The sequence below is a fragment of the Sturnira hondurensis genome, unplaced genomic scaffold, assembly GCF_014824575.4.
Source record: "Sturnira hondurensis isolate 20B ecotype Veracruz unplaced genomic scaffold, ASM1482457v3 Scaffold0009733, whole genome shotgun sequence".
NCBI lineage: Eukaryota > Metazoa > Chordata > Mammalia > Chiroptera > Phyllostomidae > Sturnira > Sturnira hondurensis.
In genome coordinates, this window is record NW_028082364.1 from 2,603,871 (window position 1) to 2,619,233 (window position 15,363).

Sequence of the window (15,363 nt, forward strand, 5' to 3'; positions counted from 1 at the left end):
AAGATGTCGTTTTACCTGTTGCCTTTCGTTCGGGACCATGTGTCTAAATTCACACGGGTGAAAGGTGTGCATGCTTCATGCTATGAACTGTATCTACCCAAAATTCCTATGTCCAAGTCCTCGCCCCTGGACCTTAGAATGTGACTCTACTTGAAGAATGAGCCTTTGAAGAGGTGATTAAGTTAAAGGGGGTCATTATGGTGGGCCCTAAGCCTATGAGTGGTGTCCTTATAAGAAGGGATTAGGACCCAAGGGAACATACAGAGTGAGGGACAACCATGTGAGGACACAAGGAAAAGATGGCCATCGACAAGCTGCGGGGAGGAACTCCAGGAGAAACCAACCCTGCTGACGCTTTGATCTTGGACTTCCAGCCTGCAGAACTGTGAGAAAATCAATCCCCACTGTTTAAACCACCCAGTCTGTGGTACTTTGGGATGGCAGCCTGAGCTAATTAATACCTGCCGATCTCTGGTGGGCTCTGCGCACAGGAGGTCTGATTAATGCTCACAACTGCCTCATGACAGGGGGATGATGACTCCATTTGACAAGAGCACTGGGGACTCCCAGAGGGTCGAATGACTCCGTGGTGGAGGTGGGAGACAAAGGCAGGCTGGTGGGCTCTGCAGCCGGAGCCTTCCCCCTCTCTGCCCCTGTTCTAAAAAGGGCACTCTGTCTGGGGAGGAGCTGTGCCTGAAAAAATAAAATGCTAGGAGCAGAGAGGGTTGAGGGCGCAGCTCTGCACCCAGCTTGGAGAGGAATGGCAGCCACAGACCCGGTGCGTGCAGGGGGCAGAGGCTGGGCTCCGGGGCCTGCATGAACCACATTCCCAAGATGCCACACCCCCCAAAAAAGATACTGGTGAAAACAATCACCCCCACTTGCAGGTTTTTGTGATGATCACATAAGCTAAAGCATACACGAGCACTTGGCAGATGCCAAAAGGTAAATGTTACCTATTATTAAATTACAGCGAAGGTTACTGAGAGAGCAAGCTGCACGTGACAGGCATATACGTGAGTCCCACTGGACTCTCTCTAGGAAAGGGCGCGGATAAATGTGAGCCCTTCACCTGAGGGCGACCAGCATCTTACCAACCCTGGGTAGCTATGGTAACAATTAAAGGTGATTCGGGGCATACAAGTCATTGTGGGCACATCCATGAATGCAACAGTTCTAAGTAGGAACAAGAACCAAAATGAAAAATATCAATGAAAATGTGCTAAGCTCACACTCTATGCAACGTGCTATGGCAGGAGCGCTAAACATCTGTGCCAGGAGTCATGATTTATGGGCATTTTCATTTACTAGAGAGAACCTATGAGTTATTCTGAATAAAAGCAAATGCAAAATCAATGGAATGAGGGGGAAAGAAAAGAGCCGGGGCTTTAAAGCCGCAGGGACCTGGGATCATATCCCAGCCACACCACTGACTACGTATGTAACCGTGACCAATCTACCTAACCTCTCTCTGCCGCAGGCACATCTAGGCTGAAGACGCTGACCTCTCGGGACTTGGATTAGTTACCGAGTATGTAAGGTACCTGGTACAGAGATGCCTGCATCCCCGCCGTCATCAAACGTGTTACAAAGATACACAGATGAGGCAAGGAATTAGGTGAGCCGCGTAACTTTGCCGCGGGAACACTGCGGCTCCCTTAATGAATTCTGAAGGCTCACGCGATGTTGCAATGAACCAGGAAGCAACGATGGAGAAGAGGAAAAGAGACTACACAAAACGTATCACAGGAAAATAACAGTTGGATAAGCCAAATATGTTATATACTGCTATTAACCGATGTAACCACAGTAAATTAAACAAAAAAATCACAGGCAAAGGGACAGCAGGTCCACTCACCTCGACCTTCAGGCCCGCCTGGAAGCTGATGCCATCGGGGATGGTTGTCTGGAATTCGGCGATGGTGTAATACTCTTCCTCCACTTGGGGTGGGATGGGGGGTTTGGGCAGGTTGAGACCTCGAGGCTGGTATGAGTAAATAAAGTGCTCAGTCCAATGTAAGTCCATTACCACGGCGCTGAAAGAGGGGAGTGGGGGCGTGTGCAGGGACAGGGGCACACGGTCGTCCTCAAGGGGGCGCTGATGGGCCCATGGGACAAAACCAAGAGGACCGTTCGGATCATGACCTCCTCGACACGTTACTGGCCCTTCAGCTTTAGAGCAAAGAGAAGAAACATTTGCCAACAATCATGAACGTGTGAGGCAAGACCAATATTCTCTGAACTTAAGAGGCAGCGAAGGTTGTGGAAAGGACACAAGTTTGCAAACCACACCCATCTGGATTGGAAACACCGATTACACGTGTGACCGCGGAGCCTCTGTTTCCTCTCGGGTGGAATGTGGACACAACAGGACACCCCCCGCGGGGTCACTGTAAGCATTCTGTGAGTGGATGCAGTGAAGCGCCCAGACAACCCATTTATCAACGTACTGGTCAGCAAGGTACCAAAGGAATGAAAAATGCATGAAGTAAAACATCAGAATGGCACCACAGATGGTTTTTGAGCCTCATCCCAGTTTCAGTGTCACGTCACCTGGTCTGAGAAGATTGACCTAAGACAAAGGGACATGGGTTCAGGAAGCACAGGGCACACCCCGAGGTCTAAGTGTCACAAAGCCACGGGCAACTTGTTCTTCCCTCCCATTAACGGGACTAGCACTTGTCCGGCCTGCTGCACGGGGCCGCTGGGTGGACAGGAAGAGAGCTTCTTTGGCAAGGTCCAGGTTCATGTGAGAGGCTGGTGTCGGGTCAGGGGCTGGCTCCCCAGTACCAGGGGCCCACTTACTATGGTCATATCCCGGCGAGGAGGGGGTCTCTGCCTCATCTTGGGTGATCCTGTGAAAAGACAAGACATTATTTCACATGTGTGAAGAATTCCGCAGGTGAAATTCCGGAGGGGGATACCAGGAAAGACCTGTTCCATCCTGGACAAGATAAGGCACAGCGCTTCGCGCAGACCCTAGCAAGCTGCTGGGAGCCTTCCCTCGAGAACGGCTGGATCAGGAAGGCCACGACTACAGCGCTGGAAAGCTTTCCAGGGAGGGCAAAAGTGTAGGCTTCAGGATAACGCAGGGGTGGGCTGCAACAAGCTTTCTGATTCCCTGAGCCACAAGGCCCTCGTCTGCAGAGGGAGATCACTGCCTGCCTCCCAGGGGCAGAGGTAGAGATGAAAGTAAACAGTATGTGTGAGGCTCTCGGCCCATGGCAGGTATGCCATACATGTTATTGCCTCTGGCTTTGTTTTCTAGAACAAATCTAAATTGAACAACACGTAAACAGAACCGAACTTGGGCTGATGACTTCAGGAGTTTTTGCTCTGGAGTGGGGTTGCCCTTACTGTGGGCCTCGGGGTCAGGAGGAAGATGACTCTGCAGAGGTCCAAGGCTAAAGGCAGAATGTTGAGAAAGGCACCCTATGTGTTGTCAGAGCTGGTTTAGCACAGGTCTGCACAGAGGCATAGTTTGGCAGTCGGGGTGTGGAGATGACTGCTAACCTCTTCAATAACCACTTCTCCTGTCTCCCATTAGCATAAATAGCAGCAGTTTTAGCCAGACAGCTAGCTGCCTATATAAAGACAACATGTCCTAGACTCCCTTGCAGCTAGGTATTGCCAGGTGACAAGTGCTAGCTAGCCACAGGATGTGAGCAATTGGCAACAGTGTAGCTTCTGGTCTAGCCAGCCCCTTCTCTCTGCCTTGTTTCATTGACTGGACTAGCCATGAGCCGTCTGAGACTAGGAAGAGGAGAGCAACACACAACAGATGCAGCATAACAAGGTCCTTCACTGCACACGGCAGCCATAGTGGCCCTGGACATTATCTGAACTCTTTTATAAGAAAGAAGGAAATATCTGAATGATCTGTGCCACTGTGACCGGATGTATGTGTGTGGTGGTGGGGGAGTGTGTGTCTTTCTTTGAGCATCTGAGCCTGTCTTAACATGGGGTTTCAGACCTTTGCTCACTCCTCTAGGTTAATGAGGATCGTACTGTGCTCTTGGCCATGACAGATTAGAGCCACAGAATCTAGGGGCTGGAGAGAATCCTTGCCACGACTTCTCAATGCTTTCTCAGAGCAGCTCAGCAGAGAAGGTGAGACTCAAGTTCTTGGGCTAAAAGAGCCCTATAAACAGCTAGAGAAGCCCAGCTGGGGACAAATGACTTCATCCCCATGGCCAACAGGAAGCTGGGCACTTGAGGCTGGAGTCCTAGGAACACAGCAGACAGTAATGAACCCTAATCTCGGTGGACTGGGCACATTAAATGGTAAAATATATACTTGCTTTGAAAAGCAAGATGGATAAAGAACTGTTGTTAGAGTAAAACCAACATAAAATGGTCAACTTTTTCTTCCTCTGGCTCAGAAACAAGGCCATGCAGAGACAGCCCTGCTACTGGACTCAGGCGGGCCTGGGTTCAAATCCCGACCCTACCGTTTACTAGCTGGGTGGCCTGGGACAAACCACTTGACTTCTCTGTTTTCCAATCTGTAGAAGTAGTTAGTCCCTCCAAGGTCGTTATGCAGAGTCAGTGAGACTAATTCTAACGTTCCTGGCACGCAGCAGGGGCCTGAGGGGCAGTCGCTATCTGATCATCGTGAGATGGTGGAAAACGTGGCCTGGAGCAGGAAAGCAGCGTCTCTCCACCCAGGCTCCGCAGCTTGCTGGCGGAACGATCTGCAACGAGTGACCCAGGGTTTCTGGGCCTTCACTTCCTTATCTACAGCATGAGCAGCAGTGTATGAGGAGCTCTGAGCACAGAGCTGGTCCCCCCGCCTCTGGGACTCGGGTGGGTGGCACTCACTCGGCTTGACATCGCCATCTGGCACTGGGCGGCCTTCAAACCGGACGTCCCTCTGGTTGCCCAGCAGCTCCTTCTCCCTGCCCACTGAGTTCTGTGGCCGGGTAACTCCATCCAGGTCAAGGACGCCGGCGTGGGCAGACGAGCCAGGGCCCAGCTTCGGGGGTAAGGGCTCCCCGCTGCTCTTCTTCAGGTACGAGGCTGGGGCCCAGCCCTCTTTGCCCTGGTACCTGCGAGGAGGAGGAAGGACGCTGGTCAGGCTGTTCTGCCCCCCGCGGGAAGAAGCCACACTCCCACTGTGAATCACATCTGGGGGCCCAGATGGCAGGAAGGACGGGGCACAGGTGCCCAGGGCCAGAGTCTGGCACGGCGCTTGCTGCCTCCTGGTGAAGCCTGAGCCCTCAGAGCTCAGCAGTCAAGGCTATCCATGGCCTCTGCTCGCCCCCAGCCTCATCTCGCACAGCAACCCCCATGTCCTGCCCACCCAGCTCGGCCTGCAGCCTCCCAAACACGCTGACGTCTTTCAACCCCCTCACCCCCCAGCTCTTGGAGATGCTGTGCCCACAAAGCCCCTTCCCCCTCTCCTTCCTGCTCCTCTTTCCCAGCTCTGCTTAATACCGTCTTCCCCCTCGAGCCCTTCCTGAGACTCACCGAGAACGAAGCCCTCTCTCCAGGGCGCCCCGCCGCCTGTGCGTACCAGTCCCCATACCCACGACACAGACACGCCCGGCAGGCCTGTCTCTCCACACAGAACGTGAGCTCTGGGGCATGGCCATGGCCGATCCAGCTGGGTCTCAGTGCCAGTGAAGTGCGGAAAGAAAGGGACAAGTGGGCAAACTGCAAAGGGGCCTGGCAAGGGGGGGCAGCCTCTGCTATAGTCGCTGTGCCCTTATAGCCACTGCTACGATTGACAACAGTGATAACTGTTGTCATTTACTGTTCTCTTCTGGGTACGTTACAGCCATTGATGACTTTCGTCCACCCAGTCCTGGAGGCGGCAGACAGGCACTCAGACCCAGGCTGCCGCCACCTGTCTTTGCTTCTACCTCCCAGGCTCGGCTGCCTCTTCCCGGCAGCTCTGGCTCTGAGCACAGGAAGGGTGGGGCTCCGGGCAGCAGGGTCCATGCGCAGTGACAGAGACCCTGACAGACCAGCTCACGGACTTCCGACGGGAATCCAGGGAGTACAAGGGTCACTTAACTCTCTGTGCATGGAACTCAGTTCACGGTGACAACCCAAGGGGCTGGGCGGCACCCCAGAGCTGCTGACACTGTGTATGACGGCCAACAGCGCCCGTCTCTTTTGAGCTCCAGGTTCAAGTGACGTCATACCAGACACTTGAAGCTGGCCAGGGTGGGAGTGTTTACACCACGGAAACTGGCAAACTCGGCGACTCAGGAGCGTTTTCCCCTCGGAGAGTAGCTGTCACACATCTCCCTGCCCCCCACTGGTCTGGCCTGGAGAACAGGTGCCCACGCCTTTGGGAGAGTTGGACACACCTCACTGACTGGCAGTGATACAAAATAGGGCCAAGCATCTTGCCAAGGACTACTTTAAGAACTAGGAGGCACTGTTCCAATGAAAAGAAAAAAAGGTCCTCTATAACTGAAAGCAAATTTATAAGAATACAGGAATCTGCAGAGCTTGGCGGCCACCAACCTTAAAAGACGAAACCTCTGAGTAGGAATACATCGTGTCTGAGTTGGAAAATGCCATGTTCCCTGCACCCCTCAGCCTCAAAACGAGACAGTTTGTTAGGTACAAAGCCATCAGCAGATAGGCCACACAGGCAGTGGTGAGTGGGCTCTGGAGTGAGAGGGGTTCCAATCCTGACTCTGCCCCTTTCTCCCTTCAGTCCGACCTTCAGGTGACCACAGACCTCGCTGACACCAGGCTGCAGCCTCAGGACGGACCCAGGGCCAAGTAAGCCACTCTCGAACTCCAGAGCCTCAGGTTTGGGGATAATTTGTTACGCGGCAAGATAGCATGTGTGCTCAGAGTGCTGTGCGTCAATCACTGTCGTTATTCCTTCGGACCTCGGTTCTGCGGACCCCCTCCCTCAGGGAGCCTTCCTGACCCCGGGGCTCAGAAGCCTCTGTTCTGTGCTCCAAACTCCCCTGTGCATCCCCTGTGACCCATCGTGGCCTGGGATGGTGTACGAGCCCGTCCTCAATGCCTGTTGCCGTGAATTGCAACAGTGCCCGGTGCGTGTTTGCTGAATGAAGGAAGTCCCACACACTCAGCCCCACTTGAGTAGCCTTCGTGTCCTGCCTCAAATCACAGCACAGACGCTGGGTCACAGGGCCCTCAGGCTTCCTCTCTTGCCCCAACACCCTGTGGTCACTGGCTGGCTTCTAGGGGGACTGAAGAGGGGGTTCCCAGGACTCGTTGCGACACCCGGGAAAGCACCAGGCAGACCAGCATGCTGAGCTGGCACCCTACCTGTCTATGGGGGTTCCGATCTCATGACACAGGGGAAGGAGCAGTGACAACGTGTTTGCAAGGCCTTCACCGCTGAACTCGGAGAGACCTGTACTGGCCTCAGAGCCGCCAAAGAGGGAAATCACACACGCCGCAGCTCCGCCGCCAGCTCCTCGTTAAGAGGAACATCTGGAAGTGGAGGCCAGTCTTGCTCAATAAGGTCACTGCTCTCTGTGGTTCGCTGTGTTTGGAGAAGGTTTTGCTTACTACGGATTTTTAGAGAAGGATCTGAGTAGGGAGTGAAGCCAAACAGCCCAGAGAAGTGTCCCTTTATGGCTTGGGCCAAAACCCCACCCCATCTGCCATGGCTCACAGACCTCTGCGCGGCTGGAGCCCACGTGACCTGACACCCACCCACCCGCAGCGAGTACCTGATCTTCCACCAGCCTTCGAGGTTTTTCTGAATGACCTCCACCACGGCCCCTCTGTCCAGGTTCATCTCATCCTGGTCACGAGCTGTGTATGGGTAGATGACTGTGTACTTCTCCTCTGCAGGCACAAAGGGGTGCTGGGTAAGTCAAGGCCACTGAGGTTCCCCGGACATCAATGGCCAAGGCTGTGATCTGTGAGGTGTCCTTGCCCATCAGAGGGAAGGATTTCATCTGAGGACTTCTGTGCACCCCCCAGGCCCACACTTGGCCCTGGATGACCGTGCACAAGCAGCAATAGCATAGGGACCGAGGGCAGGTCCAAATCCCTCAGCACCCCACATTCCTCTCGCCTCCTTCAAATGTGTGCTTCAAGGTCACCTTCCCTGACCTTGCCTCATGCCATATTCAGACCCATGGCGTCCTCACTGCCCTTACCCAGGCTTACTTCCCTCCCATACCAGGGATTACGTCTTATCACATCATATAATTCACTTATTTATTGTGTTTTGTTTGGGGACCATTTCCCCTTAAAGGCAGGGGTCTGTGTCTTTTCTATCCAATCCTCTGTCTCCAACGCTGAGTATTGAGTAACTGCGTAGTAGATGCACAGGTCCTGGCGGCCTGGTGGGAGCCGCCCTGATCACGCCAGAGGGGGCTAAGCCCTCTGTGTCCCCTCCACAGTCCTCACTGGGGGAGGGTCAGGGACGAGCTGGATCGGGCAGCGTGTGGTCTCAGGCTGAAATAACCACCGAGGAGACAGCTAGCAACTGTCATCACCCAGCTGGTAACTGATCTTCATTTGTCATTAATTACTTTTGAGGCCCTGAATCCAACAGTGCCCGAAGCTCAATTTTACGTTTTAAATTAATTTTTAAATTAAGATGTAACTGACATCTAACAATGTACTATTTTTAGGTATAGAAACATAACCATCTCTATAGCTACATACAGGTGTATCTCCCAAAATGATCGCCTGCTTCAGTTTTCATGAATGGGACCGGGGTGCCTTTCACCCCACTCTCCGGTCTCCTGCCCCCTGCCCCAAGGCCAGGGGACCATCCTCAGGGCCCTAGTCTCCTGTGAGAGAGCTGCCTCTAGCTGTGTCCCTCCCACAGCAGGGGCCTGGGCTCTGCTCGGAAGGGCTGCTTATTGTCACACTCAGGCAGGGTCCTCCAGAGGGCAAGAGGGTGGCCCCCATCCCCAACGCTGTCGGTAGTGACTGCTGAGCCAGAGAGCAGCTGAGTGTCCCAGGGGAGCCCAGAGCGGAGGGGAGAGGGCTTTCCTGTTTGGGTTACATCCCGGCCCTCAGGGGGTGAGTGAGCCAGCTGTGGGCTGGTGCTGACGGTTAGCATGCTGGGGCCGACTCTCCCTTTGGGAAAACACCACTGTCTGTCTGTGGCCTGCCCGGCTGGGGCGGAGGGAGGCGGACAGCACGCAGGGCGTTTATTTATTTATTGGTCTAGCCCACTGACCTGCTCCGTGGGGGGCGAGCTGACTCAAGTTGCACATATCCTGTGTACAGCAGCGTCAGCTGTTCCCTTGCTCAGGCTCCGAGAGGCTGCAGGCTCGGGTGTGGGGTTAATGCAACCCGGTCTGCGCACAGAAGGTCTGTCTGGCTGGGCCCCAGGCCACGTACAGGTCACCCTACAGGCCCTGGACGCCTGGGGCTGGCACCCCCTAGATGTCTGGTACGAGGGGATTCTCTAGCTCAGAGGTCTCTGTGGGACCCTCAGTGACCCCCTAAGGAAGTTTAACGCAGAAGACCTTGTAGACCGCACGGTGGGCGCTGCCTGAGGGAACTGCCACTTAGCACCTGCCTGCCCTTCCTGATGGCACTGCCGGCCTCCATCCACATGGTCTGGGTGAGGCTGGCTTCCCCACCTCCTGGAGGAAGAGGAGGGTTTGTCGTCCTAGCCTGGCATCCCCCTGGCCACCAGGATTGGACCAGGGATGGCGTATGACCCACGTGGGTCCGTTGGAAGCCACCCTGAGATTTGTGTTTGGTGGGTGTCCCTGGAAATACTCCTGCCATGAGAGAACAGCTCCAGCAAGGTAGAGGGCAGAGCAGAGAGGTGGCAGGAGCGCCTCGGGCCCCCAGGATGCTTTCAGGCCCCTGGATCCACACATGCCTGCAGCTGTATCTACTCTTGGCTTTTTAGTGCTATGAATCAATACACTTCCCTTCTTTGCTTAAGCCAGTTTGACATGGGTCTCTTTGCCTTGCAACTCAAACGTGCCCGATGAAAGGAACAGGTCACTAGCTCAGTGTTAGAGAGACCCCAGACATCACTCTTTAACCCAGGAAACTTTAAGGCCCAGGATCTGTCCTCCCAAACCCACATGCCAACACACACACAGCACCGACAACGCACACGGCACAGACAAGGCCACTGTGTCGCACATGCAACAGGCACAGAGCAGGCAGGTTCGTGCAGAGGCAAGGACCGGGCTCCCAGCCCCGAACGGGGAAGCGGACTCCAAGGCAGACACCTGGACGCCAGCTGATGGCATACAAGTCCCCCAAGGTCCGGCGGCGGCCCACGGGCCGGGGCAAAGACCAGTACCTCCACGAGACTGGACGGGCAGCATGTGGAGGGGAAGGATAGAAGGCAGAGGTGAGAAGAAAGCACTCCCAGAATCTCCAGGTAAAAGGAACATGTCCCCATCTCAGAGAAATTATTTCTGAGTCTATGCCAAACCCAGGTGTCTCAGAGGGACTGGGTTCCTGAGGATTAACCTTGCACTTGAGTGAAGAGGCACCCGGGAGACATAATTCTACCCCCGGCACGATCTTAGGCACTAAGAGAAGCTTTTGTGGCAAAAGCTTCAAATGCAAGAAAAAGTGCAAGTCCTCGGGAAAATGCGGTCTCTCTCCCATCTACTAGCTGTGTGACCCTGGGCAGGTGTCTCTACCTTTCTGAGCCTGTTTTCTCATCCGCAAAATGGGGGCAACAGTCAGCCCCTTAACCAAAGCACACCTGTGTTGCCATTAACTGTCTAGGGCAGCAGTAAACACCACTGCCCCCTGTTCTGAGCAGACTCCGTAGTATTCCCGTGTTACCCTAGTCCCCCCCCCGCCCCCCGACTCCACAAACTTGGAGCAAACCAACCGACATTGACTCTGAGGGCTGCTGGCCCTGATAAAATGGAACACAAGACCATATATAATCCCTGAGCACAGAAACATCCCCCTTCCTCTCGCTCTCTGTTCTGATAGATACTTCGGTGGTGCTGTGCTTCCCCAGAACCACTAACTAAAAGGCCCAGAGGCTCAGCCCCAGGTAAGCATGGCTACATGATAATAAAAGGTCCTCCTTTGTTATTGTTGAGGGTCTTTGTCAAGGGCTTTGCCTGTGGGATCTCATTTGATTAAAAAAGAAATCCCATGATGCAGACATCGTTTCCATTTTTTGAGGGGGTGGCTACGTTGTAGAGGTTAAGATGCCAGCCCAGGTTCACTCAGCCAGTAAGCAATGCAGATGAGATTCAAATCTCTGTCGGTCTGACCTTAAAATCCTTCTGCTCATTAGCTAGATGGACGCACACTCTAGTTTTAGGAATGCTTCTGGAGGGGAGGGAGGCCGTTGGGCCTTAGCAGTTCAGACATGGCCAGAGCGACCCCTTCAGGACACCGGTGGGGGGAAATTCTCTGGGAATCAGAAGTGTGTGTAGACCAGTGAAGGGGGTTGGCTCTGACCCTGACACCCACTCGGGGCCATTAAGCCAGCCCAGAGGGCAGAGGTCTTTACAAGTGGCTTTGGTTGTCTTGCAGATGAGCTGGGTGCAGCAGCCCCCCATGGTGGCTGTGAGAATGATTCAGGGGAGGATAAGGGACCCTGTAGACAGGCTGGGGCCCCATGGGGTTCCATGCAGGTATCAGGGCTCAGCTCCCTCCAGGCCCCCCTGGGTTGGCTCCCAAAGGCCCTTACGAAAGGGCAGGCTTGCCCATCAACCCTGACCCCACGGCTGGCTTCACGTCCGCAGGCTACTCGGAGGCGGACTTGAAGAGAAGGGACTAAGTGAGGAGGTACCCACCAGGGTGGCCAGCCAGCCCCGGTCTCCCCGCAGGCCCGAGGCTCGAGCTCCGGCTTACCTTCCTCAGGCTGCAGGGAAAATTCATCCTGCCCACCGTCCTGCCCTTCGAGGCAGGTCGCGGGGACCCAGCCTTGCTCTTCAGCGGTGCTGACGAACCACCAACCTGGGAAAACGAGAGTGTAGACCGATGTCGGCTGGGCCAGGGGTGAGGTCTGGGTGAGAGTAACATATTCAGGCACTACACGCGTCACCCCTGAGGTAAGCAGGCTACAAAGGCCCCTTTACTGGAGGAACACACCTTGCCACATCAGCCGACTGCCACCTGGTGAAGAGGGATAAAACCAACCTGACCCGAGAGGTCATCCCGAAAGATGAGAGTAAAGAACACAGCTTCCTTCCCTAGGGTGTGCAAGGCACTCACTATTGCACTTGCGTTGTCTTACAGATCTTCACGTCACCATCCTCACTGTACCAATGAGGAAACTGAGGCTCCACCAGGAGAACACACCCGTCCAGGTTCTCCCGGCTGAGGGCAGAGCTGGGCGTGCACCAGAGCCATCTGCTGCTGAAGCCACTGCCCCCAATAACTCACCTGATCCTGCATCGGTCTCTGCATGGCAAGCTCAAGCTGGCTGCAGATGGGACTGCCTTAGAGGCCTCTCCCCTAGACTCAGGCCTACCCTTTTCAGAGGAAAGTCTGCATGGAGCTTGTGGTGGGCGGGATAATGGCCCACCAAAGATGGCCACAAAATCCCCATGTGGAACCTATGCATGTGCCAAATTACAAGGCAAAGGGCCTGAAAGTTGCAGATGGGATTAAGGTTGCCAATCAGCTGACCTTCCAACGGGGAGAGAGATGACCCTGGATTCCATGGGTGTACCCATGGAGTCGCCGGGTCCTGAACTACCCAAGAGGGAGGCAGGGGAGTCAGGGGACATGGCTGTGGAAGGAAAGCACAAAGGGACAACACTGCTGGCTTTGACGATGGAGGACAGGGACATCACACACACACACGCACACACGCACACCTCACTTTATGGAGCTTTGCTTTGTTGCATTTTGGTGATGGTGCATTTTTTACAAATTGAAGGTAAGACTCCCCCCCTCACACCACCAGCAAAAGATTATGACTCGACGAAGGCTCAGGTGATGGTTAGCATTTTGGCAATACATTGTTTTTAATTGAGTTATGTACTTTTTTTTAGACATAAGGTTACTGCACACCTAATAGGCTGTAGTATAGTGTAAACAAAACTTTTATATGCTGCGGGAAACCCAAAGGAATTCGTGCAATCTGCTTTACTGTGATGTTTGAAGTATTTGCTTTACTGTGTAAAACCAGACCTGCTATGTCTCAAAGGTCCGACTTTACGCACACGCCTGTGCACACACGTGTGTGTTGTGTGTATACAGTTATCATGAAGAATTCATGCCAACCGAATGGAAGAGCACCTTTGAGGTTTGGGAAAAGGACTAGGGTTGAAGTTAGCGGGAAAAACAGATTTTTAACTTTATCACGAACGTGTTAAGAAGCATGTATCCATATATATTGCTTCAATAAGTAAAAAATATATAATTAAAAAGAGATGTGGCTAGTTGGTCGGCCACTTGAAGGTTTTGACTATCTGTTTCCCCCTCCACTACCTAGCCTCTGGATGGGCCAGGCTTATCCCTAACTCTCCACCCTGGCTCCTCCCCTTCCCCTCCAATGCATTCTTTCTGGCTTCACTCAAGCAGGTGGCCTGGAGGGTGGGGGGACTACTTTCTTTGGTCCCCACGGAGCATCCTAGCCACACCAATAGTCTGCATGTACTCATTTCCAGAAACTAGAAGGTCACATGGCCCAGGGGCCAGCTGGAAATGGTTTGGAATTCCAGCTCAGCAGGCTGTCGGGAGACCTCAGGTGAGTGACCCAGTCCCTTGGAATCTTGGTTTCTCCAGCTCTGAATCAGGAATAACAACTGCTATGTTGACTGATCAAGGACATTTGGTTGGCTAACCCCAATCTCATGACAGACGGGAACGGGATCCACGGGCTGCTGAACACCCAGTCTTTCCAGTGGTTATTAAATCTCAACTAGTCATCGGGGCATCACAGACATGGGCCTGCTAATGACGTTGCAGCCGGTGTCCCATTTTTGTCACCACAGAGCCAGGGGATTTATGTCACTTTTTTTCTGGAGAGGATGGGCTCACCTCCGGTGCCCTATTCTGTGCCTTCGCTGGGGCCAACGGCTGCTGTGTAGCTAAGGCAGACAAAAGGGAAGGAAACGCACTTTTTTGAGTACCTCCTGTGTGCCCAGCACAGGCCCAGGCACTCTCCCTAGGTCCTCTCCTTTCATTGTCACACCAGCCCTCAGCAGCAGAAGTGTCCTTTATTTCGCAGACAGAGAAGGGACCGTCAGAGACAAGCCAGGGTGGCTGTGACAGGCAGCACTCACACGGAAACCCGGGCTCAGCATCCCGAGGGTACCCCATTCCATCCCAGACCTGGCCAGCGCACGTGACCAGAGGTCCCTGCAAGGGCAGGTGCACCAGGGAGCCCGGCAGTGTGCCCAGCCCACACCAGAGCCCACGGCGGACGGACCCTTCGTGGAGACTCCTGTGGGGATCAAAGAAAACTCACAGAGCATGAACCTCAAAACCAAATCAGCCACATCTGACCTGCTGATCAGTGATGACACGCTGGTAACCTATGACCCAGTAGGATATCCGGGCCCAGTAGGCCTGGATTGGCTACAGCGCTTCCTGAGTCTCCAGGGGCCTCCTGTCCTCCAGGCTCGGNTGTGTCTTCGCTGGGGCCAACGGCTGCTGTGTAGCTAAGGCAGACAAAAGGGAAGGAAACGCACTTTTTTGAGTACCTCCTGTGTGCCCAGCACAGGCCCAGGCACTCTCCCTAGGTCCTCTCCTTTCATTGTCACACCAGCCCTCAGCAGCAGAAGTGTCCTTTATTTCGCAGACAGAGAAGGGACCGTCAGAGACAAGCCAGGGTGGCTGTGACAGGCAGCACTCACACGGAAACCCGGGCTCAGCATCCCGAGGGTACCCCATTCCATCCCAGACCTGGCCAGCGCACGTGACCAGAGGTCCCTGCATGGGCAGGTGCACCAGGGAGCCCGGCAGTGTGCCCAGCCCACACCAGAGCCCACGGCGGACGGACCCTTCGTGGAGACTCCTGTGGGGATCAAAGAAAACCCACAGAGCAAAGTTTCCGTGGAACGCCAGACTCCGTGCCTCCAAGCGCTTTGAAACCGGAAGGGACGTTCACGAAATGTGAACCTCAAAACCAAATCAGCCACATCTGACCTGCTGATCAGTGATGACACGCTGGTAACCTATGACCCAGTAGGATATCTGGGCCCAGTAGGCCTGGATTGGCTACAGCGCTTCCTGAGTCTCCAGGGGCCTCCTGTCCTCCAGGCTCGGCGAGGGTGGGGGGCACGGAAGGAGGCGGTCCAGTGCCTACCTGACTCGTTCTTCTCAATGATGTCCACCACCTGCCCCACGCTGAGGCTGATCTCCGAACTCTCCTGCTTCTGGTAGTTCGCTACCACGACATACTGCTCCAGGACCATGGGGTCCACCGAGGTCAGGTCGCTCCCTGTGCATGGAAAACACTATCAGGGGTCACATCTGGTCACTCCCCATGAGGGAAGG

The 15,363-nt window shown here is 54.3% G+C and overlaps 1 protein-coding gene across 3 annotated transcripts in view; it reads right to left on the reverse strand.

Moving 5' to 3' along the window:
- Window positions 1-15,363, reverse strand: part of SH3PXD2B (SH3 and PX domains 2B) — a 94,802-nt gene that overhangs the window by 21,812 nt on the left and 57,627 nt on the right. For 2 of the 3 annotated variants that reach the window (XR_005068170.1, XM_037057771.1), the window contains exons 7-12: window positions 15,173-15,307; window positions 11,764-11,868; window positions 7,671-7,788; window positions 4,822-5,048; window positions 2,806-2,855; window positions 1,859-1,984 (exon numbers count right to left, since the gene is read on the reverse strand). Coding sequence is in view for 2 of the 3 variants with exons in the window: in XM_037057771.1 (XP_036913666.1) it covers window positions 1,859-1,984; window positions 2,806-2,855; window positions 4,822-5,048; window positions 7,671-7,788; window positions 11,764-11,868; window positions 15,173-15,307 (761 nt within the window). In the remaining variant the exon portion in view is untranslated. The remainder of the gene's footprint in view (window positions 1-1,858; window positions 1,985-2,805; window positions 2,856-4,821; window positions 5,049-7,670; window positions 7,789-11,763; window positions 11,869-15,172; window positions 15,308-15,363) is intronic. The other variant, XM_037057772.1, reaches the window with a different exon arrangement.